Source organism: Epinephelus lanceolatus, chromosome 18 (assembly GCF_041903045.1).
Source record: "Epinephelus lanceolatus isolate andai-2023 chromosome 18, ASM4190304v1, whole genome shotgun sequence".
In the NCBI taxonomy this organism is placed as follows: Eukaryota; Metazoa; Chordata; class Actinopteri; order Perciformes; family Serranidae; genus Epinephelus; species Epinephelus lanceolatus.
The window spans coordinates 11,472,471-11,495,897 of NC_135751.1; the positions used below are offsets into that span (position 1 = coordinate 11,472,471).

The 23,427-nt window shown below is 40.0% G+C and overlaps 2 protein-coding genes across 2 annotated transcripts; both read left to right on the forward strand.

Annotated features, from left to right (window-relative positions):
• Positions 1 to 662: 662 nt before the first annotated feature.
• Positions 663 to 5,883, forward strand: LOC117268043 (ectonucleotide pyrophosphatase/phosphodiesterase family member 7-like). The gene is made up of 6 exons (XM_033644196.2): positions 663 to 1,034; positions 1,467 to 1,612; positions 1,964 to 2,593; positions 4,141 to 4,375; positions 5,278 to 5,401; positions 5,706 to 5,883. Exons 1-6 carry the CDS (start codon positions 800 to 802, stop codon positions 5,761 to 5,763), a joined length of 1,428 nt encoding a protein of 475 aa, XP_033500087.2. The 5' UTR covers positions 663 to 799; the 3' UTR covers positions 5,764 to 5,883.
• Positions 5,884 to 8,278: 2,395 nt separating this feature from the next.
• On the forward strand, positions 8,279 to 14,793 carry cbx2 (chromobox homolog 2 (Drosophila Pc class)). The gene is made up of 5 exons (XM_033645862.2): positions 8,279 to 8,396; positions 8,485 to 8,528; positions 10,557 to 10,622; positions 10,969 to 11,038; positions 11,115 to 14,793. Exons 1-5 carry the CDS (start codon positions 8,325 to 8,327, stop codon positions 12,468 to 12,470), a joined length of 1,608 nt encoding a protein of 535 aa, XP_033501753.2. The 5' UTR covers positions 8,279 to 8,324; the 3' UTR covers positions 12,471 to 14,793.
• The last annotated feature ends 8,634 nt before the right edge of the window (positions 14,794 to 23,427 follow it).

Here is a 23,427-nt window from a genome sequence, read left to right on the forward strand (position 1 = left end):
ATTTGAAGAGTTAGCTTGTCTAGAAATTTGATGGACGTTGATAAGGTTACATCACAACGCAGTGATTTATAATGTCTGGATGAGAACGCAGGGTATGATCTGAGCTGAGACGCAGAGGAGGCTGCAGTTCACTTTTTAACAGTTTGTCCATCGTCATGGCAATTGCCAAAAAAAATCAATGTAGATTTTAAAAGATCTTTTAACAATATCCCGGGGCTAATATACACATTAGAGTTATTAAAATGAATATGTCTATTAGGGTCTTTTCTTCCCAAGAGACCACTGCTAGCTGACGAAGAGATATATACTCTCATTTTCCTCTTCATTTTCCTGGTGTCAGATCAATCATGCACCATCCCAACTCAAGGTGAAACCCATCAAAGTGTCATTCCCCCATTGTCAATGATTCACAGGAAACTCCGACACACAGACAGGCAGGCAGGCAAACAGAAAGACAGCATCAACAAGCGAGTTAGGGGGAAACAAACAGCCATGATGCCTGGAGAGATTAATCTGCTTTACTGCCAGTCCTCAAGAGCAAAACAGGGGGGGGCGAAATTCACTGTGAACACAAGTCCCAGTCGTAAAATTGACTCATAAACATCATCAGGCCGCATGTAGAAAGTGCTGAGATAAAGTGTGTCCAATCTATGAGATAAGATAGGTTGGTGAAACTTTGCTCAGGAGCTGTTGGCCACAGAAACCTCAGGTGGGATGCCAAGAGGTAGATCCTCTTGTAAATGAGAGTGTTAGCTGGAGGATAGAGTCAGTAAAGATTTGAGAAGTGCCTGTGTTCGCCATGCTGTGGACTGCAAGTCTTTGCCTCCTCTGGGCCTCGTCCATCCTCGGAGCCCCGGCAAACAAACAGAGACAGAAGGTGCTGCTGATCTCCTTCGATGGATTCCGGTGGGATTACGACCGTGATGTGGACACACCGAACCTCGACAAAATGGCCAAGGATGGAGTCAAAGCCCTGTATGTCACACCTCCTTACCTCACTATCACCAGTCCTACACACTTCACCCTCTTGACAGGTAAAGTGTTTCATTTTCTACAACAGTGCTTCCAGTTGGCAGGGGATCTGCATATCATGGCGGAATAGGAAACCGCTCTGAGTTTACTTTGCTAGGATTGAAAAAAAAAAAGCCACAGGAAAAAGGAATTAGTTGTAATTGAATGTCCCAGGGTCCAACAGCTTTTATAGCTGAGTAAGATAATTATGCTTGGATGACTGAGGGAAGAATTCTCTGCTCCCTTTCTTATTTTGACTCTCAAATCATCAGCGCCAGCTAAAAGAAATTTAACTTCCTTGAAATTAAATTCCTCTAATCTCCGAAGTTGGTCATAAGACCTTGTCCAAAAGCGTCATGCCACTCAGCCCGTTAAGTTGATAGAATTTTTAATGTGAATGTGTCACGCTATGAATAATGAGTGCAAGCAGACTTGACAGTGATTCTCTTCTGTAGGCCGCTACATTGAGAATCATGGGGTAATCCACAACATGTGGTTCAACATCACCAGCACCGAGAAGAAGCCTTACTATCAGACTCAGTTTGTGAATGAGTGGTGGGACAATGGCACTCTGCCTATCTGGATCACAGCGCAGAGACAGGTCTGTGCAGCACAATTTCCGTCTTATCACTGTGAGAGACTGTTTTGCAGTTTACAGCACTAGAAACCATTTCTCTTGACAAAACACCTTTGAAGGGCTGCTGAATAATTTCAGGTAAATCACCGCAGTTATACTGAAAATTATTTGGCAGGTATAGATGTTAACTGCATGCAAATGACATCTGCTGCCTAAAAGGTTCAGCTGAAGGTTTCAGAAAATTAATGAAATCCAGAAACTACTGTTTTGGTTTCCATGTACAGTATGTGCAGATCAGCTCTCAGCACCCTTGAATACATGTCAAGAACATGTATATGTGTGTGACCTTACTGTGTCGTTTTCCTACCCTTCCAGGGCTTAAAAGCTGGCTCTCTTCACTTTCCTGGCACAGCTTCCAGTTACCAGGGACAGGTTGCTATGGTGCGGGAAGTGGAGCCACTGCTTTACAACTACAAAAACGAGACCGCTTGGCGAGAGAATGCAGACAAGGTGATGGACTGGTTCAGAGACCAGGATCTGGACTTTGTATCCCTGTACTTTGGTGAGCCGGACGGCACAGGCCACAGATATGGACCTGATTCCCCAGAGCGTCGGGAGATGGTCAAGCAAGTGGACCGGACGGTGGGTTATATTCGACACTCAGCTGAGCAACACGGGCTGACTGACCACCTTAACATCATCATTACAGCAGACCACGGCATGACCACGGTGTACCGAAACGGTCTGGTGGAAGAGATCACCCTGTCCAAGATCCCGGGCTTCTCGTTCCGTGACCTGTCCTTTCACCTGGTGGACTTTGGCCCTTCTGGGATGCTGTTGCCGAAGCCAGGCAAACTGGAGAAGGTTTACAATGCCTTGAAGGGGGCCCATCCACACCTCCATGTGTTCAAGAAGGAGGAGATGCCAGAGCGCCTCCACTTCGCCAAAAATGATCGCATCCTCCCCATCATTTTATGGGCCGACCCTGGATATGTAATCAATGGGGTGCGTTGACAGATAGAGTCAAGTTTTCTTTTTCTAACTTTCATACTCAATAATTGGTTGTTTGAGGCCTGTGAGGCCGCAGGCAAGCATTTTGCAGAAATACAACTGTTCAATGTTAATCAATCACTAAGAGGCAGCATTAATGATGATGTGTCAAACCATACGTTTTTTTCTGACATCACTGCCTTGGGTTTAGCCAAAAATGCAACAAGCTGGAAAGTTAACAGCCATAGAGAGATGTGCAGCAGCAGTTTTCTGCCCACTGCATGTCCTATTGATTTACCCTTTAAAGTGAACAGTTACCTCAGGTTGCCATTTGTGCCCATCAACTTGCCAAGCTGCTGAGTGTAACTTTAAAGCAGCAGCATGCGAAAACATTACTTTAACTACTACTAAGAGCAAAAGCTGCCACAACAGTTACTTTTCACGTTGTGATGGTATTGGTGCTAAGAGCAGTCACTAATGATTATGCTATTACACCATTAAGTGGTTATAAAGGAATAAAATGAAAGGGCACTGATATACTGAGGCAGGAAAATAGCCAGATAAACAGTGTTTATGTACCACCCAGTCTATTCAAGAAATGTCCTCAGGTGTTGACGACAGAAATACTTCCATTACCAGTAGCATTTTGCTCACAGGAAATGGTGAAACTGGACTCTTTTTAACCACAAACAAGTAGTTAAATTCTAATCTTAGTACATTACAATTTCAATCAAGTGGAGCTGCACATACTCAGGATAATCCAGGCCTGTCTGATGACATGTAGTGCTCTCAAATGCTTCATGCAGCTATTCATGCCTTAAAATTCAAAATTAGTGTTTTCGTTTGACTCCAACTCACTTAGTCACTCCACTGAGCGCTAACTTTGCATCTAAATGTGTCACTCAGTACTGAGAAGCGACAAATCATAAATTCATTTAGAGAGTACACAACTGAAATCATAAAATGTCTTCAAATGCTGATATGAAGAAAATAATCAGTGCTGTGAATCCACTGATCAAACCTGTTATCTAAAGTCTATAGGTTACGACTGGCCATGAAATTTACTGTATTATCTGAAACTCTTTTCTCTCCTTTATGGCCACTTAAACTCCTCTTTGTTTGATCTCATAGAAGGATAAGCATGTTGAGGCTGTTACATAATTGCTGAGATAAGTGGCTATTAAGCATACTGATATCACACTTATCACATTTTGTTGGTGATAAACAAAATACATACTCTGAAATTACCAAAGAAATTATGTCCTATGAGTATTTAATGAAAATGGAAATTTTAGAGACGGATTAAAATTCTCATTTAGCCACTTTCATTGGTTGTTAGAAGTCACAAAAATGTGGGCCTTCATTCTACAGTATGGTAACGGCTCTTTCACTTGGGCAATACCTCCCTCTACTGACTGGATAAGAGTAAGCCAAGATGTGTCAACTCTGTTGCTGATAAGGTCCTGGTACTAATATCACTGGCTTATAAAAGTTACAGTCTAATTGAATCTAACAAACTGGGTCATGCATGTAACGTTATCCATCCCTCTGTGTCCTTGCAGTACTTTCCGGTTCAGTTCAACAAGGGTGAGCACGGCTATGACAACCACGAGATGGACATGAAGCCCTTCTTCAGGGCAGTGGGTCCAGCATTTCACAAGAACCTGGAGGTGGGGCCCTTTGAGACGGTGAACATCTACCCCTTGATGTGTCATATTCTGGGCATCCAGCCTGAGGTCAACGATGGCCACCTTAATGCCACCAAACACATGCTGGTTACGAGCGCTACCACTCAGGGTGAGTTTATATCAGACTAATGAGTCTCTCCCCGTGGCCTCAAAAGTGTGTCGCTCCAACACCTGCTCCTTCATTACTAGGCCATTCATCCATCATTTCCGGCTTCACATATGTCCAAATCAGATGTAGAGCTACTGTAGGTTAAAACAAAAAAGAAGATTTGGCATTGGTCATAGTAACTTTGAAAAGAGAGTGTAAGAAAGGTTGTCTTAAGTGTCTGGTGTTAAAAGATTAACGGACAATGCTGCCAATATTTTATGTTTCTTACTGCCACAAAAATACCAAAAACAACAATATGTTTGTTTGTCTCAAAATTTTATGACTTTCCTTCCTTGCCTGTCAAATTCAGCCAAAAACCCATTGGTTTCTACTGAAACAAAAAAAAAAAAAAAAAAAATCTTTAAAAAATGTATGGTGTCATTTTTGTACTTTTTAGCAAACATTCCTCAAACTGAAAGCAGTTGTGGTGTTGTTGGGGACTATTTCCAGCAGTGGATTAATCCACACTTGTGCTATTGTGTGCATTTCTGACAGCACTGACTGTGCAACAATAATACTTTTGTGCCTGGGCAACACGATTAAGAAGTTATAGGACAGAATGTAAAAGTTGTTAAAGCGCCACCATGTGGTTGGTTGATGCAACTTAGTGCCTGCAGAGCCAGTATTCTGGTTGCCTTAGGTTTTGCTGTTTTGCAAAACCAGATACTTTTAGGGGGAAAGCAAAATAGTAAAAAAAATAACGCTGTGGTCCTTCATAAATATACTACATATATACAGCTATTTAATATAAGCACAAAATACCAGTAGTACGCAGCATCAGTCTAGAATTAACAGCACCAACTCTTCAAAAGGCATACTTGAACTGTGAAAGTGTTCTCTCCATATGTTCTGTTTTGTTTCAGGTGGAGATATGAATTTCCTGCAAAATGTCTTCACTGGACTGACTGCAGTGGCTGGATCTCTTGTTGTAATTTTTATAGTAATGACATCCCACAAAATACTCTACAACAAACGCAAAAATAAAAGGTAATTACAAAGTCCCCAGGTTTGTCCCCTGTAGTGTTGGGTTTGTGATACTGATATTAATGTCAGAATATGGCTACTGCATTCAAAATAATTTTACATGTTTTAAATTCATTCTGTTCTAATTATTACATTAGATTAGACATTATTTAAATTAGGACTATCTTTTAAAATCAAGATCAACAAAAGAAGTGGAAAAAACACAGTATGATCACATTATTTTGATAACATTCAGCCAAAAGTTCACAAACAATATTTTTTAGCTCTCAGCTGTACCCCCCATGAATTTCTTTTTTCTGTGTTTCAGATCAGGAAATCCAGAACATCTTCCAGAAAAAGAAAAGACAAAACAAACTTCGCTCTGATGATCATACACACACAAAAACTTTCTGCTGCAGCCTGACATTGACAACCAGCTGCCTGTGGACAGTCCTGGATGATTTCTTTCATCCCATGAGCGGAAATAAACTGTGAATTACACAAGAGTTGTTGCATGTCTATTTTGTAAATTATGATTTGATTATGATCAAACTTATAAAATAACTTTTCAGATAAATGTGTGTTATTTTGATGACTATTTAGATGAAACTTCTGATGCAGTGTATGAGTTAACAAGGTTTATATGTAGGCTGAAGACTATTATTCTCTGTTTGATTCACAATGTGTTGTTGTGTTGTAGATGTTTGACTTTACTTATGAAGTTGACTTAAACCTGTTCAGCACTGTTAATTGCCTTGAATGAAAGCATTTGAGGCCATGATGGACCAAATGTATCTAACTATCTGTAAAGGTGAATCAGATTCATTGAGGCATAGAGTAAAATGGGACAAATAAGGTTTTACATATTGGGCTCTTTAAATATTAGCAGACAGTCACCGAACATGTTATTGCATTGCATTGTTACTACAAATATGCTTTGCATAAAACAGCCATTTTATTGGTCTGAAATAACTGGTATGGGCAGAGCAAAGAAATAAAAAACAACAACATTGATCCTGCAATTACAAGGTGAGCCATATGGCAGATTGATCTTCTCATATTGGTAATTAGAGTGCTGCAGCTAAAAGACTGAGGGTGTAACAAAAAACATGGTTGTTGTAGGATGTGACAATTTATCAAATGTCTGACTGAAAATTTAAATATTTTCACAATACACTTATTTTTTTATGGGAAACGGTTTAGAGTGAGTAGGTAATTCATTCAGGTCAAATGGGACACAAAATTAAGCAAAAATTGAACATTTTTTCAGAAGTGAAAACCAGCATGTTTTTAGGTTACCCGAGGGAGACATTTTTAGTATTTCTGTCACTTAAAAATAATTAAAGATGCTGCTTGAGCCTGTGTCAGCCACAATACTCCAGAATTAGCCATAACTGTTACTCACATGCAAGCACACGCGCGCACACACACACACACACACTGTAGACAGTATGGCATCAAGGAAAAAGGCACCAAAAGAACAGGGATAGGATGGCAATAAAGTTGGACAATCATTCTGTAATGAGTAGCCACAGGTTTCAATAATGATTGATCTGATAAGTGGATTCAAAATATAAACAAACGTGACTGTCCCATTTAACGCAGCAGCTTCCTCACTTTACCTGATCATGTCATCGGAGTGAGGTAATTTAGGAGCTGTCGATGTGTTTGAAAGTCCAGTTTCTAAATTATTTTACTTGTTAACATGTTTTCTTTGTAGATGTGTAGCAGAGAACTATAACAAGTTATAAAAGCAATACTCAATGTAGTCTTTCGAGTTTTAGTTGGTTTTCTTGGTAATCTGCCAAAAAGTGTCCCATTTACCTGACTTCACCCTAATTTCATGATGTAGCCTAAAAGACGCTTTAATTATTAAAAAAAAAAAACCGACCAAATTGACTAAAAACAGGAAAGCAGCATAAAGAGAATACGGCGTAAAGCAATAATACGAATGTAAAATACTTTACACGTAAACGATGCGTTTAGGATGTAATTACAGAAGCAACAGTAAATTGTTTAATCACGTCCATGCCTCTACTTCCAATTACAATAAGTGAACGCTTTTCGATCAGAGGACGGTGGCTGCCAAGGCACATATTTAAGCAACAATATTTTCAGTTGCCCGCCTCTCTTCGCGTAAGAGTGTCAAGTTAAGCATAGAAGCTTACAATTTCCGGTTAAGACCTTCAAATACAATGCTTGGAGGCTTTGTGGGCGCTAGCTCGCGTGCATTGTATCTCCTTCAAACTAAAAAAAAAAAACAGTACTAAAAATACTTAATTGTAAAGTTTCTGTGAGGTAATGTCACTTTTGTAATGCATGTTTTGTTGTATTTTTCATTAAGGTCATAGTGCAGATGTGACAATGAGACAAACATGGTTGTTTTGTATGTGTGGATGGTTTGACCAATGCATGCAAGTTTGCATTATAGCCAAACAATTAAACATCTTGACCAATTTCCTTTCATTAACTGACCATTTAAATCTACTAAACATTATGAATAATTAGCCTATATGATAGATATACAAAATACAGCAAGCTTTATTTAATTTAAAGATCATTTTAAACAACTTACCTAAACATGTTAACATTACTACACCCACATTAATAAAAACATTTAAATTAACTTACTGTTTAAAACCAAAAACAAGTGACATTACTGAAGTAACCTGCACTAAAATATTTATACACGTTTTAAAAAAAAATTAGGGGGCATTATTAACATCTGGACTGGGACAACAGATAAAACTCTTGCTCATTTATAATTAACAGACCATAGACTGTATTTGTATGTGTATCTTTACATTGTCTGTCGGCGCTTTAACTGAGAAGACCTTTATTTTGAAGGCCACACTGTGAACATCCGTCCTGGCCGCGCGTAATTCCGGTGAGCTGGACGCGCCTCTTGTCTTTTGATAAAGGGCTCTTACTCGGGGTGAAGGCAGACATGGAGGAGCTGAGCGCCGTGGGAGAGCAGGTTTTTGATGCGGAATGCATTTTAAACAAACGCCTGAGAAAGGTGAGAGCTGAGAAACATTTTCACTTTCATCCGCGTTGTTTCCCAGCGCCTGTTTACGAACCTTCTCCTGCTCTCGGTCTGCTTTCAGGGAAAGTTGGAGTTTCTGGTGAAGTGGAGGGGATGGTCATCCAAGTAAGTACAAGTGGTGCTCTGCTCAGCCCGAAACAATGAAAACAACAACAACGTGTCGCTTGTTGCTTTCAGTAAAACTGTAAGATCAAACCTTGAATTTTTTTGTCAAACCACCCAGTCGGAACAACAACACCGACGCGATATCACCACATTTAGTCTCCGATCGCAGTTTATTCAAATACAGCTCTCAAATTCTGCCTTTACATTTGCTTTCTTTTGTTCATCACACCTCAAATTTAGGAAGTTAGCGGAAAGCCAAAGGAAATACTTTTTTAGCCTACATCAGTTTTATCTTTACCATACCGATATTTATTCACATAAATGTGATGTTTCAATAATTTTATTCCTGACTTTAAACAAGTTATTTATGTGTGACCGAGCAGTCAGTCATATTTACATGGACTATTTCAATTGATATTTGATTTATAACTGTTTTATATAATGTTAGATTTGTTGCACAACACCAAATGCTAGTTATTTTGCTCTGGTTTTAATCTGCATTTATGTTGCTGCTTGTAATGCTCCACTCTGCCTTCATTTCTTGTCATTTGCCCTTTCTGTTCTCTCCACATTGTTGCTGTAATCCACCATCAATGCACACTGTTGCCTGCCAGCTCCATGGCTTTCTGTTAGAACCACATCCTTTGTGTGTGTGTGTGTGTGTGTGTGTGTGTGTGTGTGTAGGGAAAGGGTGGGGGTTGATTATTTCAGTGGTGACTGCTGATCAGAATAGGCTATTCAACAACAAGTGATGAGGAAAAAGGTCATTACAAATGCATGTAGTTCAGATCACTTCAAGACTAAACACAGTGTGATCTGTTTTCAGTTTGTTGCTGCAGCTAAGCAAGTTTTTTTGCTCCTAAATTTGTACAAATTATCAAATGATTAGACACTCACAATGCAGCTCATTAGGCTCTCAGGAAGGAAGCTATCAGCTTCTTTGATTTTCAAATCTAGAAAAAAACTTTATTACAGCTTAAACAAAGCAAAAATTGACACTTGACTAATTTAGCGATTTTAGAAAAGCACTGGACCATGTGACAGTGTCCAAGTGCTACAATGAACCAAGTGAAAAACAAGGTTATTTTTGCTATCTAAAGCACACTTCATGCTGTGCCATCACAAGCACAACAAAGTCGATATTTTCATCACTTCCCATAAATGCCTGAACACCTATGACCTAAAAATGTTCTTCCTTCCTGGTGTGTTCATGTTTTTCTACAGAGATGAACAGTCTGGTTTTCACCACGCTCATGCTCACTGTGAGAAACGCAAACCTGAATTTGATTTAGTAGGTGTGGGAGGCAAGTTGTGAAGTACCTTCTGTCACTGAAAAAGCCAAACTTTCCCAGAAATTCCCCTCATATTTCTGCAGCAGCCCCAGAAAATGTATCAAATTCTCTGCTTTTCCCTTTTCTCCCTTCACATCCTCTCTTTAGCCCTGGCAAATTGATCCTTCTATTTCACTTCAAGGAATTCAAAACCTGCCCACTTTCTCACCTCAGCACAGCTGGCCAGACACTGCTTTAAATGGGTGTGCTAATGAAATCATCTGTTACAGAAAGGAAAGAAAAAAATTGAAGACGCAGCCCTTCAAAATCACTGTTGGAAATGATTCCAGACGCTGTTACGCAATCTGTTGTTTTCAGTCAAGTAACAACATTGGTCCAGCTCATGTATACTGCATGTCAAGCTTTCCACTAATATGTCTGGTTGGTGGTTAAAGTAGAGTGTACAGATCTGTGGACACAAGCATAATAGACTTTCAGTTCTTGACTTGTTGTGAGCTAACATGAAAGGTTTTCTGAGCCAGTAGTTTGTCTCAGATAACACACAGATTGTCTCTGGTAAGTTCACGGCTGCTGGAGCACAAGGGTCCTCGGTTTCTGAATGAACAAAGTGTTGGATGTTTTCTCAATTTGCTGTCCTTGCTGAGGCTGCAGGGTTTGAATCTTGCTGGGCCACCTTGCTTAAATATTTTGACTAATACTTGTGATGTGTGACACTCTTCATGTCTTTTTATTTCAGACACAACAGCTGGGAGCCCCAAGAAAACATCCTGGACCCAAGACTGTTGGCTGCATTCAACAAGAAGTCAGTGTCCTTATCAAGAGTGGTCCATCCTATATCTTTAAAATTGTCTTTGGAGAACCCAAACACACGCGAAGCGACTTGTGCAATCTTAATTTTTTTAAAGCATTTTTCAGACCTAACTAATACATGCTAGATGTAGCTATACTCATAGTTACATTGTATATTGCATTTTTTTTAATATAAATTGGCTGTCATACTGCTAATCTACTTCATGTTTTAATCATACTCAACAATGAAAAACAACTTATAATTTTGTCACAATTTTTTGAGATAATGTGGAGCTGTAGCATTAGTTGTGGAATCCTCAGTAATCCCTCATTAATGTTTTTGTTTTTCTGTTTTATAGAGAGCAAGAGAAAGAACTTCTGATGCGTAAGAAAGGGAAAAGGCCAAGAGGGCGACCACGGAAAATTCTAGTAAGTACAATTATAAGTAGACCGTTATTCATTATCGTCTTAGTACAAAGTATCTAATATTTGCTCTTTCATCTAGGAAAATGTGCCTGAAGCTCCAAAGTCCAGCAGCTCTTCATCTGGCTCATCATCATCATCTTCTGATTCCTCCTCCTCCTGCTCCTCCTCTTCATCCTCGTCAGACGACGACGATGATGACGACGGCCACGCTAAAAATGCAAACCCGGGTGTCAGAACACGAGACCTTCATCCTGTCCCTCAGAAGAAGGCACAGATTGTCGTTGCAAAACAGGAGCCCCCAAAGAAGCGAAGCAGGAAACCTACGTCTCCTGACACGAAGGAATTTCAACAGAACAAGGGCCCTCACAAAATCCTGAAGGCGTCCAAAGATACTGATCTCCCGGGAGCGATCAAGAAGCCGGTTCACCCAGCGAGTTTCACCTTCATGGGTTTTCATCGGGGCTCGGGTAGGGATGCAGTAGCTGGTCAGAACAGGAGCTCTCTGACCCAGGGTGGGGCTGTTAAAAACTCCATGAGCTCCATGGGATCTGGCAGGTCAGTCCAACCTGCCTCCCTCTCCCTGAACAAATCCAGCCAGAGCAGGAATGTCACTGAGGGTAAACTGTCCATCTCCAGTATGAGCAGTGGGACAAGTCTGGATTTGAAAGCAGCTGCTAGTAAATCAAAAGGGGTAGCAGCGTTGAATTTGAATACATCCAAACACCTCATTCAAGGAACCACTCAGCATACACTAAGCTCCCCCAATGGACAAAAGAAACCCCAGGCCCCTGTGTCAACACTGCAGCGAATACCCAATACTAAGGCAGTGGCTTCCTTACCATCTAAAAATTCCTCCTCCAATCAAGGTTCTGCCCCTCAGCCGCTCAACCTTCAGAACAAACTGGTGCAAAGCAATGATGGTCCTGGAAATGGCACCACTCCAGCATCAGGCCTGAGAAACGCAACAAACCCAGCAAGGAAAACTACTGTCTCACAAAATCAGGAGTATAATCCTCCCAAGAGTCCAGCGACCCCTGGGAGACTTCAGGCCCGCAAGAGCCAGCCTGGAGCAGATAAGGTCAAGGAGGCGACTGAAATCCAGACCCCCAGAGTCCAGGGCAGGCTGGAGAAGGGCTGTGTGCAAAAATCCTCCACAGAGGTCCAAAGCCAGCAAGAGAGATCGGCCTCCAAAGATGGCAAGAAAGCCAAAATGAATGACATGAGCACAGGTGAGGAGGAGAGCAGCTCAGACTCTGACCAGGATTCTTCCTACGCTGGACAAGATGGCTCGGTAGCGGTCCAGAACCAGGACTGGAAGCCCACGCGCAGTCTGATCGAACACGTGTTTGTAACAGATGTCACTGCTAATCTTGTTACTGTCACAGTCAAAGAGTCACCAACCAGTGTGGGCTTCTTCAGCATTCGCAACTACTGACAGGACTCCAGACACTGCAAACCAGATGGGCTTTGAAGCAAGCAGTGGTTTCGAGTTCTGAAGGATTTGGATAAACCTTTGGCTGAAAAATTCCTGAGGAATGCGCCAGGGATCGGAGGTTAACTTGCGCTTCGTCTTCTTTTAGTAAGAGACCAGTTTTAGGTTAAAAAAGATCTGAACATCAGTTATTAATTGTGATTATTTATTTGCTCATGTCTACAAATTGTGCAAGAAATGGCAGTGGAGGTCCACAGAGGTGCAAGAGGCTGTGTTTTGGTTTTGCCTGATGATCTGAAAGGAACAAATCTTATTTCACTGAGTCCAAAATTGCATCATTCCCTCTCTGGAGAACAAATACTTTTTCATCATTAACTATCAAGATAAAACTAATGTTCCACATAGGTTGGTGAATCTATGTGAAATGTAATCATTCATACACTGATTCATGTTGATCTCTTCTGTGTTTCTCTGTTAAGTTGTAACTTACAACATTAATAAGAGAAAAGTCTTACTGAAGAAATGATGAAAGGGTAGGCATGAGCAGGTGTAGCTTTTCTTATGGGTAGCAGACATTTAGTTCATAATGTGTCAGTGTTGTGAATCCATATCACTCCATAGCTAAGGTAAACCAGTGTTTAATTCTTAGTATAGTATTGTTTATTTTTTTTAACATTTCATAAGTTAGCTACCTCTTTATTTTCCACGTTTGCTGCATATGTATATTCATCTCTCGTGGGAGAGAAAAACTTGTCCCTCCAGGGTATACCATTGTGTCTATAATTGTTTTTATATAGCTCTAAATGTATTCAACTCTCATGCTGTATAGACTTTTGTAAGGACCAGCGACCAGCTCCAGCAGCAGACAACAGCTTCATTTCTGTGTCATAAAAAACTCCCATCAGTACAGCCTCTGAGTTCCGCCCGGTGTTGAACTGTGCGCATCATTATCGCCTCAAAAAGAAGGTTCATTCCACAGTGCAGCCAGTTTATCAGCAGAGTTTTCCAAACGGGCTGAAGCATGTGGGGAGTCACATACAGTATCTCCGTTCCTCCCCGGTGTTCAGATAAGACTCAGCCTGAGGTTTGCTCTTCTGCCTCTGCATTAGTTCTGTCCTTCATTCACCAGCAGCTCTAATCTTCTCAGACTTGTAATTAATATGGACAAAAACCAGAGAATAAGTGCTTGTGTTGACATGGCAGGACGTTCATGGACAGTACACCTGACGATGCTTCTCTCTCTCAGTCTGTCAGAGCTTCATATGAGCCTTTGAAGGCAACTGCTTTGAAACCACTCTGGGAAAGGTTGAGTGTGGACAAGGCTTGGCAATAAACTGCTTAGCATTGTTGGTCGCTGACCACAAAACGCCAGATGTCGTAGTATCTGTTGCTACTGGTCTGCTAATGTCGTGGACTGAAATACCAGATTTGTTTTTTTGTTTTGTTTTTTGTTTTGTTTTTTTCCCTTGCAGCTGCAGACGTCTCACTTCACCCGCCTGCATGGGTTCAGGAGCTGCAGGCCCGGCCTCCCAGAAAAAGAAAAAGGAAGATCTTTATCTGATGTAACGGAAAAGAAACCACAACAATGTGCGCTACTTTCTGCTCCCTTGAGAGGAGTTCAGCAACAAAGCACTTCGACTGAACTCTTCTGTCTAATCCTGCTCTGCAGACTGTGCCTTTCTTTCACTCAAAGACTAAACACAAAGGCATTACCCCAAAGATAGCTAGAATTTCAGGTTGTTCAATAAAGGAGGACCCCTAGAGCATAGCACGGAGACTGGACCATTTTCATGTCGGTGTTGTTTTGAAATGGAAGACTTATCACAAATGTATGGAACAGACACATTTGATGCCTTACTGAAAAAGCTGATCAAAGTTATTGAAGTAGTTTACATTCAGAACCAACTGAAAACAAAAGGGGTGAACTCTCATATTACAGGTTAAAACTATTAGTGCAGCATTTGCTGTCTTCTTGGCAGTATAGCTCCAGCATATATTTCTTTCAAACTCAAAGATGCATCAGACAGTAAGTAAAGTTTAGTCTAGGTGCTATCAGAATGCCATTTATCATGTTAGGGGGAATGCACGGTGTTTATATGAAAATGTTTTTTATTCTATCAGCTTTTCTTAATTAACGAAAAGAACAAACTTGATATAAACATGTTTCCAGTTGTGGTCCTTATTTAGATCTACTAACCATCTCAGTGGAATTTTGTTCTCTTTACAGTCTATTTATTTCAAATCAAGAGCTTTTCAGGGTAGGACAGTGTCATCAATCCACGTATTGTGCCACTTGTCAAATTGACTAATAAATGGTACAACCTTATGTATGACTTGTTTGATTTTATTAAGCAAAAGTGCCAATCGTCCTGGTTCCTGCTTCTTAAATGTGAGGATTTGCTGTTTTTCTCACTTACATAACTGTAAATTAAATATGTTTGGTTCTGAATTCTTTGTCACCTGTTATTGGAATTTTTCATTGTTTTTGGACATTTTACAGACTAAACAACAGGTTTCCGACAGATCTTAAAAAGTCTTAGGGGGCATTAATTGCATTAATGTAGATTTAAGGTCTTGGTATTAAAATGTCATAAATCAATTTTTCAAAAGTTTTAAAAATGGTCAAACATGGGATAAAGCATTACTCATTTTGTTTCTAGCCAGACTGCTCAGAGCAGAGGATCCACTGTCTGCTACCTAGCTGTTACTGCACCATGAACAACATGGGAAAGAGCAAATTCTGTGAAAATTGGCTATCTGACTATTTATTCAAGATTTCATAGCATGGTAGAAACAAGAACAAGGCAATGCATACAAGGCTCTGTGTATTTTATGCAAAAGAATTTCAAAATCTGCATAATGGGAATCAAGGCAGTGGAATCCCACAAGCAGAGTGAGAAACAAAATCGCCAAGATAACCCACTGACAAATGAACAGTATTTTCCAGAAAAGTCAAAATCATCTCTTACCCAAAGTAATTGATGTCAGCTTGGGTTTTTTTTAGATATAATTGTGAATGGCAACAAGATGTCTTAAATCTAACTTGCCTCAAACTGTAGGAATCCTCAAACAATCAATTAAATAAACAGGTTGATGAGGTAATGTTATTGTAGCCTTACTTTCAGTAGGTTAGCATTAAGCTGAGACATGTCCAGATATGTTGGACCTGGGCTTCAAATATTAAGGACTTATCATGCTGATCAGAAATTCACCAGCACTTACAAGATGTCAAGACTCTCTGAAGCAGTGTCGTTTCAGTCTTTACTGGCACCACAGCTAAAGAAGTCACATCCATTAGGGAAGAAACAAGATAACAGAAACCCAGTCAATATGACTTTCTATCTCTTCTCTCCACTGCTAGACTTCCCACTACAACTCATGGACGCATGTACTGCAACAGCCACTAGATGGTGCTGTTGTACTAAATGGTAAAGATACCCAAGAGCCCTTCAGTTTCTTAATTAACCATAATTATATAATCTGTTAGTTTACACACTTGACATTGAAATCCTTCAGTGTATCTTATTATATGCAGCAAACTGTCAGTCTGCCTTTCTTACGTTAAAACCTCCCTATACAGTTCCACAATAGTATTCTCTCTATAATAATAGTACAACAGCATACACTGGTATTTCTTCTATAGTGTAAGACGTACAATGATACAAACCACATCGGGGGGTTTTTCTCAACAATGGCTAGAGTTTTGAGTTATCTACAACCACAGTTTCTAATTTCAAGAGCTTGCCAAGAGAAATGTAGATGTCCTCTATTTCCACTGCATCCTCAACTGATGGTCTTGATAACATTGGAAACCCGTACATGCCTCTGACATGCCAACACTTTCAGTATATGGCCAGTGATTAAATTTCAGCCACTCATTCCATTTGATTTGCCTCGGGTCTGGGTCAGTGTTGGGTGCGTGTGTATGGCTTGGCTGTGCAATACCTTGTATCTCTAACCCACAAACTTGGAGTCCAGAGCTCCGCTGAGGACAGGGAAGGCGACCGCAGAATAACTCAGCTTTTGATTTGGCACTTAGTCGTTCAAATCAAATAATCTCTTGGTAACAGCAGAGCAGCTCTCTGACAGAACAGAGGACAATACAGCCAGTCTGTCTGACGGTTTTACCAATTCCCCATCATTCCTCAGCTGCAGACAGCTGCCAGAACAGGCCATTTTGTTGTATTAATCTTTGGCAGCTCTCACTTGACCCGCTTATAGTATATATGACCTGTAACCAAAACAGATCAGAAAAGTGCTATGTTCTCTATACTGATTTGATTGGCTGATTAGTTGTTAAGTCAAAAAAAAAAAAAGAATCATCAATTAAACAATCCATTCACTGTTTTAAAAGAACAGTGTGTGGGTTTTAGGGAGATATATTGGCAGAAATGGAAAATAATGTAGTAAGTATCGTTTTTTATGTGTATTAGATAACCTGCTAATAAGAACTGTCCTGTTTTCGTTACCTTAGAATGGGCTGTTTATCTACCTAGGGAGTGGGTCCTCATCCACTGAGTCTGCTATGTCTCTACAGTAGCCCAAAATGGGCTGGCGGACTGCAATGTGCTTAAAAGCGTTGGAGAAACACCAATCTGTGTTTTTCTCAGTTTTAATCAGTTGGTCCATTTGTTAAAGATAGGAAGAGACCTCTGCGTATAATTAATCTCCCAATAAAAACCTCCTGAACAACTAACAGTAAGTAAATCCTAACTGGCACAAGAAGTTTCAGTTGGTTGCAATCTGCAATCCTCACTGCTAGATGCCACTAAATCCTACACACTGCTCCTTTAAGTAACTTACCAAATAAAAATGCTACACCACATATCTTTATATACTGAATCTCTTTGGGGTATTTTGACTGTTTTTTAACAAAGAATGCCAATTAAGGATGACATCTTAGCACCCTGGGAGTTTCCATAAAGCATTTAATGTACTTAACAATTAATCAATTTTACGTTATCTTTTTAAAACAAATTTTTTATACATAAAAACTGAATTTGCAAAATAAGCGGTGACTACAATGTCAAATAAATGTCATGGGAAACAGGTAGGCTACAATATTTCCCTCTGCCATGTAGTAGATTCACAGTGTAAAGTAGTATAAAATGAAAATACCTACATAAAGTTCAAATATATCAAAATTGTAATTGTACTTGAGTAAATAGGTATATATAGGTATACATACTATATATATATATATATATATATATATATATATATATATATATATATATATATATATATATATATATATATATATACACACATAGGTAGTTACTGTACGTTCCACTACTGTTTCTCGGTATTATAAATGTGGCCCTGTGAGGAAAGTGGCATAAGGAGCTCATTTTACAGCATTGTTATTGTTCCGCTGAAGAGACTAAATGAACAAGAAAGTCTGCAGCACCTTTCAACACACAGACACCCCTTTCCCTCTTTCACCACCCCTGTATTTACACACTCTTAAAAACACTGTCACACAGCCTGACTAACTGACAGAAGTTATCATTACACAAAGCGCTCGATTCCATAATTTATAGAGATCCCCGTCCCAGTCATGTGGAATTCTCCCAAAATAAATTCAAGTAAACACTTACGCGACAAAGAGGCACTCACAGTGGCCTGGTATGCATAAACAGTATGAACAGTGTGACAGTGTAATCCCAACCCCACACACCCCTCCAGCCCAACACACACACACACACACACACACACACACACACACACACATACACATACACATACACACATATATATATATATATATATATATATACCCAAAAACCCAGCCCAGCACTGACTTCAGGCTGGGGTTGGAAATGTGCCTAAACCCCCACCTCAGCCCCAGCATCGATGCACCAACCCCGATCCAAGACAACCCCCCACCCCCACACCTGACTCCTGGCAAAATAAGCCAGACTCCAATCCATCTTCTATCGCAATAACACACACCCCAAACCATGTTGTTTTGAAGAGCATTCAGCAAGTTCATCTCCGGGGATGTTTTTGTTTTTTTCCCCAGGACGTCTTATTGTTTTAGCAACACAAGATGCCATAAATCAATCAGCTCTTTGCTTAACTCTGGCCTTTGTTTAAAAGCCAGAAATAAGCTTTTTCCATGATGCATTGTTGAAAGTAAGCAATTGATACAAAAGGATGCAACAAAAGGGAAGATTAGTGGCCTATGGAAACTTATTTTAACTACCTTTTCATTTGCAGAAAAGATTTCACTTACCTTTGCAGGCAGACAATAATCCTCATAATATAAATTAATAGTATAAAATAAAGAAAAAAGAAAAAACAATCCTCTATTTAGCAAAGTACACAACAGTGCTTCTCAAAACAATTCTGATATTTTGTTTTATTGCTTTATGAAGGCTCCATACCATACAAGAACAAGAACACTATTTTCTGCTTCTTTCATTGGCCAGACTCCAGGCTAGACGTTGACTAATATGGGTATTTAAAGGCCAATTCTGATATTGATATTTAATTTTCTCTGTTTGTATTTGTGTTTGGACTCCTCTCTACCTTGAGAATTGTAACCAAACTGGGCTGGCTGAGTTTAAAACGCCTGGGATGGTTGCTATTCAATTTCAAAGGGAATGTTTAGAAACCTGATCCGACCCTCCAGCGAGCATACCTTCTACACCCACGTCTCCCTCACCCCTCATTCTAAATCACTCCACTGGAGCAGTGTAAACAAACTTCAGTTTGCTCTCTGATATTGAGAGGTTAAGACAAGCGGCAATCCTCCACTATGACAACATGGCCTCAGACAGACGATGTCATCTGTCTTACCTCACTCTCCATCCATCACTACGCCGGAGTCGACATGTCTGACAGTCCCACTCTCGCTTTTCTCGCTGGCACAGGCCTCCACATCTGTCACATTTTCCTCCAAGCTTACTTTTATTACACCAGATGAACTCCGCCTCCTTCCCTCTGAATTCACGGACACCTGAAGGGCAAGCAGGCAGAGAGAAACCTATCGATTAGTCATGGTATCTGATGTCATCCTGGCTCCAGAAACACATTTTCAATTGCTACCTTCAGCTACCTGTAAAACGTGAGAAGGCCATGTCAGAGCCATATTGGTAAAAGAGAATCCATTTGAAACTTCTACGTGGACCCATAAAATGTCAAAATATAAACAAAATAAATGGAAATATAAAACTGAATGAATGAAGAACGGGTGAAATTAGATGTGCAAAATTAATTCATTGGGTGTTCTGCAAATAAAGTTTTTGCGCTACAAATTATACAGGAAACATTTCAGTTTACTGCATTTACTGAGCGGTTTGAATTTTTCAGCTGGCGACATTAGGTAACATGACGCTGTAAATAGAATTAATAAATAACAAATAACTAATAATCACTTTGGACTGGGCTGAAAAGGTTGGATAATATCAGCTTTCTCTGCCTTTTTTCAGTTCCACTATGGATGTTTGAAAGGGTGGGTTAATTAACAGTTAATTAAAAAAATTCTGAGGTTTCCTAGCCTTATGAGTATTGTGAGCAGGACATTTAGAGAAATTATGTTATAACTTAAAAGCACAACTGAGATGCTTTAAATCCGCAACGCCCATAGACTACCTTAAAAACTAACATAACAACAGAAAACAACAGCTGATTTATTGCTTGGAAGTCAGACAGAAGCCAAATTACAAATGTCCAAAATGTTTGAAAGAAAAATGTCTGACAGTTTCTCAGTAATGACCAAGAAGAAAAATGAATGGATGGAAATAATACAATACATACTTCGTAATAATCTTAATATGTAGTTCAAACTTAAAGTGACACTTGACACAAAGGTTTTGCCTCTTAAAACAATGTAGAAATACCAACAACTGTAGTCGAGTTGACAGTAAATCTTTGGTCAGCAGAGCCGATAAGTAGTACCACAGTTGAGTCAAGGTAGAGCATTTAGATGTTCTTGGACATCAAGAACTACTGTAATGTACAGTTGATGAAGTAGCAACCTGGCCTGGTTTAAAATGGGTTGCATAACATTAGCAAACCAAAAAAATTAAAGAACCTAAACTAGCCTTGAGGCACACCGAATGATGTGTCGTACTTCTAAAACTTAATGACACCTTAATTCATTTCATGTTCAATGGGGACAACCACACAGAAACCTGATTTCATCTTTTCCCTAAAATATTTACCAAGAAAAGGTTTGACACAATTCTAAAACCTTAGCACATTTATTGATTCAATTATTGATTAATGCAGTTCTCAGTGAGAACTATGGACAAAAATTATGTCCTTTGTGATCTTCACTGTATGACCCAACATAAACATTAGTTTTTATTAGCCACTTCAGTGGCGTGGCTCTTAATGTTGGTTGGTCCACTGCTTTGGTCCGGACTGAAATATTGACAAATACTGGGCAGACTTCACTGATGATTTATGACCAAATACCTGAAAAACTGATCACGTTCCCATCAGCCTCATCTGTACTTTGTGTTTAGTGCTAATTAACAAATGTTAGCAAGCTAACACACTAAACTAACATGATGAACACGATAAACACACTACCTGCTAAAATTCACCAAGTTAGCATGAAGGCATTGGCATTTAGCCCTACTGTGAAGCCTTACACAGCTACCAGCGTAGGTGCAGACTCTTGTTCAATAGAATTTTAGAAAGTAATTTTCAGATATCATGCTGTAAATCATGTTTTTTACAGTGTCAAGTTCAGACATCTAACATGTTTGTTTTCTTTCTTTAAGATATCTTTTTGGGCAGTTTTGCCTTTAATTGATAGGAAAGTCAAGTGTGAAAGGGAGAGAGAGGGGGAATGACATGCAGCAAAGGGCCACAGGCTGGAGTCGAACCCGGGCCACTACGGCAACAGCCTTGTATATGGGGCGCCTGCTCTATCCACTAAGCCACCGACTCCCCACGTTTGTTTTCGAACAACACTACAACACTGATTACGTAATAATACAATATGGTTAAACAGTATTTGAAGATAACAGAGAGAAGAGGCGAAAGTAAAATAAAAAGTAAGACAGAAGGAAGTATGACAAAGAGTCTGAGCAGTTATTGTACAGAAGCCATTTTTGACATAAAAATCTGTTTCTCTTTCAGTGAGCAGTTTCTTTCAACACCCACAGGGCAGGAATAAGGAGAAATCTCCCTCTGCTGTGAAACTGAGGTAACAAAGTCAAACTGTATCTACCAGACAGAAGGTGCCAGCGGGAAGTTTTCCCCTCTGATCTTTGCATAATCTGCTCTGGGGAAGACACAGCTACTCTCCTTACCACCTTCAAAAGGCTCCTGTCCTTAACTTTCAGCCTCACATCCTAATCGGATTGAGGAGGAGAGAAAATATTGACTATTTCACAGGACAAAGTAGTGTAAATATTTGAAACCATTGCTATGACACACTCTTGGAAATGGAGCTCAAATATTGACAGTTTAACCAAATAATTTAGAAACAACAACTGGAAATGTAGCTTGTTTTCAAGCATTCCAACAGATGAATTACAGGTTGATTTAATGTCAAGTTGTTCTGCCAGATATTAGAAAATCATGTTCACACTCACCGTTCCAAGCTTTGACATTCCTAAATACTACATTATTTTCACAAAACTGGGGTCGTTTGGTCAACCCACATAAAACTCATAAAGCCAATGGCACCAGGAGAGGCGCGCTGATAAATCAGCGGCAGGCCGCAAACAAGGCCCGGTGCCGGCGGACCTGTGTGCAACAGGACAACTCTATCGGTGAATTTCACAGGTCATTACTCTGGCTCCAGCCATCGCAGCCTCCAGTGGCTCTGGAGACGGCCAGCTTTTTCTCAGAGACAACAGCTTACTGGGCTTTGTGCTAGCTAAACAAGCGTGTCTGTCTCACAGCAGTAGATTAATGTCTAGATAGAGGGTTTGCTCCTCAGGGAGACCTGTAGAGGAGCCATCCTTCAACCTTTGGAGGCCATTACACAATAACAAAATAACAAAATCTGAGAGAGGGGCTCATTGACTGAACCCTGTCCTCTGGGGCTACACAGAGAGCGGTAGATGGAAAAAGAGGTCTCTAAATTAAACCTTACCTAAGAGAGGAGGGATGAATTTCCTGAATAACAGAGTGAGCACATAAAAACTGTTTTTATGCTCTGCAAGATCAGACAGAGCTGATAGCTGATGGATGTAAATAATCACAAACAGATAAAGAAACGTATGAAAAGAGAACTGTCATCTAGGGCTGCAACTAATGATTATTTTTATTTGAGTAATGTATCTGTCAAACCTGTTCTCGATTAAACAGCCAACAGTTTTGTCCATTAAATGCTCGTTAAAATTCCCCGGTCCAAGGGGCCATCATGAAAATGTTTTTTATATGACAAGTAGTCCAAAACTCAAAGATGAAACTAGCTGAAAACACAGTTTGGCTTTTTTGATGAAAGGATTATAAAAAAATTGTTGGCAATTAATCTTTAGGAAGTTGACTATTCAATTAATCACTGCAGCATTGCCTGTCATTGCATTGTGGGCCAAAATGCAGTATTAAGAGCATTTTCATTGAATGTCATCTGTGATAAACACACAAACCCTCAGCACTTCACATGAATGACAGTAAACAACCCAAAGCTGTCGCCATGGCCCGAGCCGTGTTGTTTAGGAGGGAGATCAGGATGCCGCTGACGACTCAGCTGACTTCCAGCACACACATCTTCACAGAGGCGCCAGGTTGTAATTAACACTTTGCAGATTACGTTTACAGGACCAACATGGTCTGCCTGAGTTTTATTACCGCCTGGGTTGTACTTCTGCCCTCCAGGGATACAAAACACTCTCTGTTTTACGTTGGCCTGTCCTGTGTGAGAACATTTGACAGGTTTTGATCATGGTGAGAGTTTTCTGGCTGCTCGCTGTTCTTCAGAGATAATGAGAATCTCTGCTTGCTTCTGCCAGCTTTCCAGCTATGACTGGATGAAGACACACGCCGC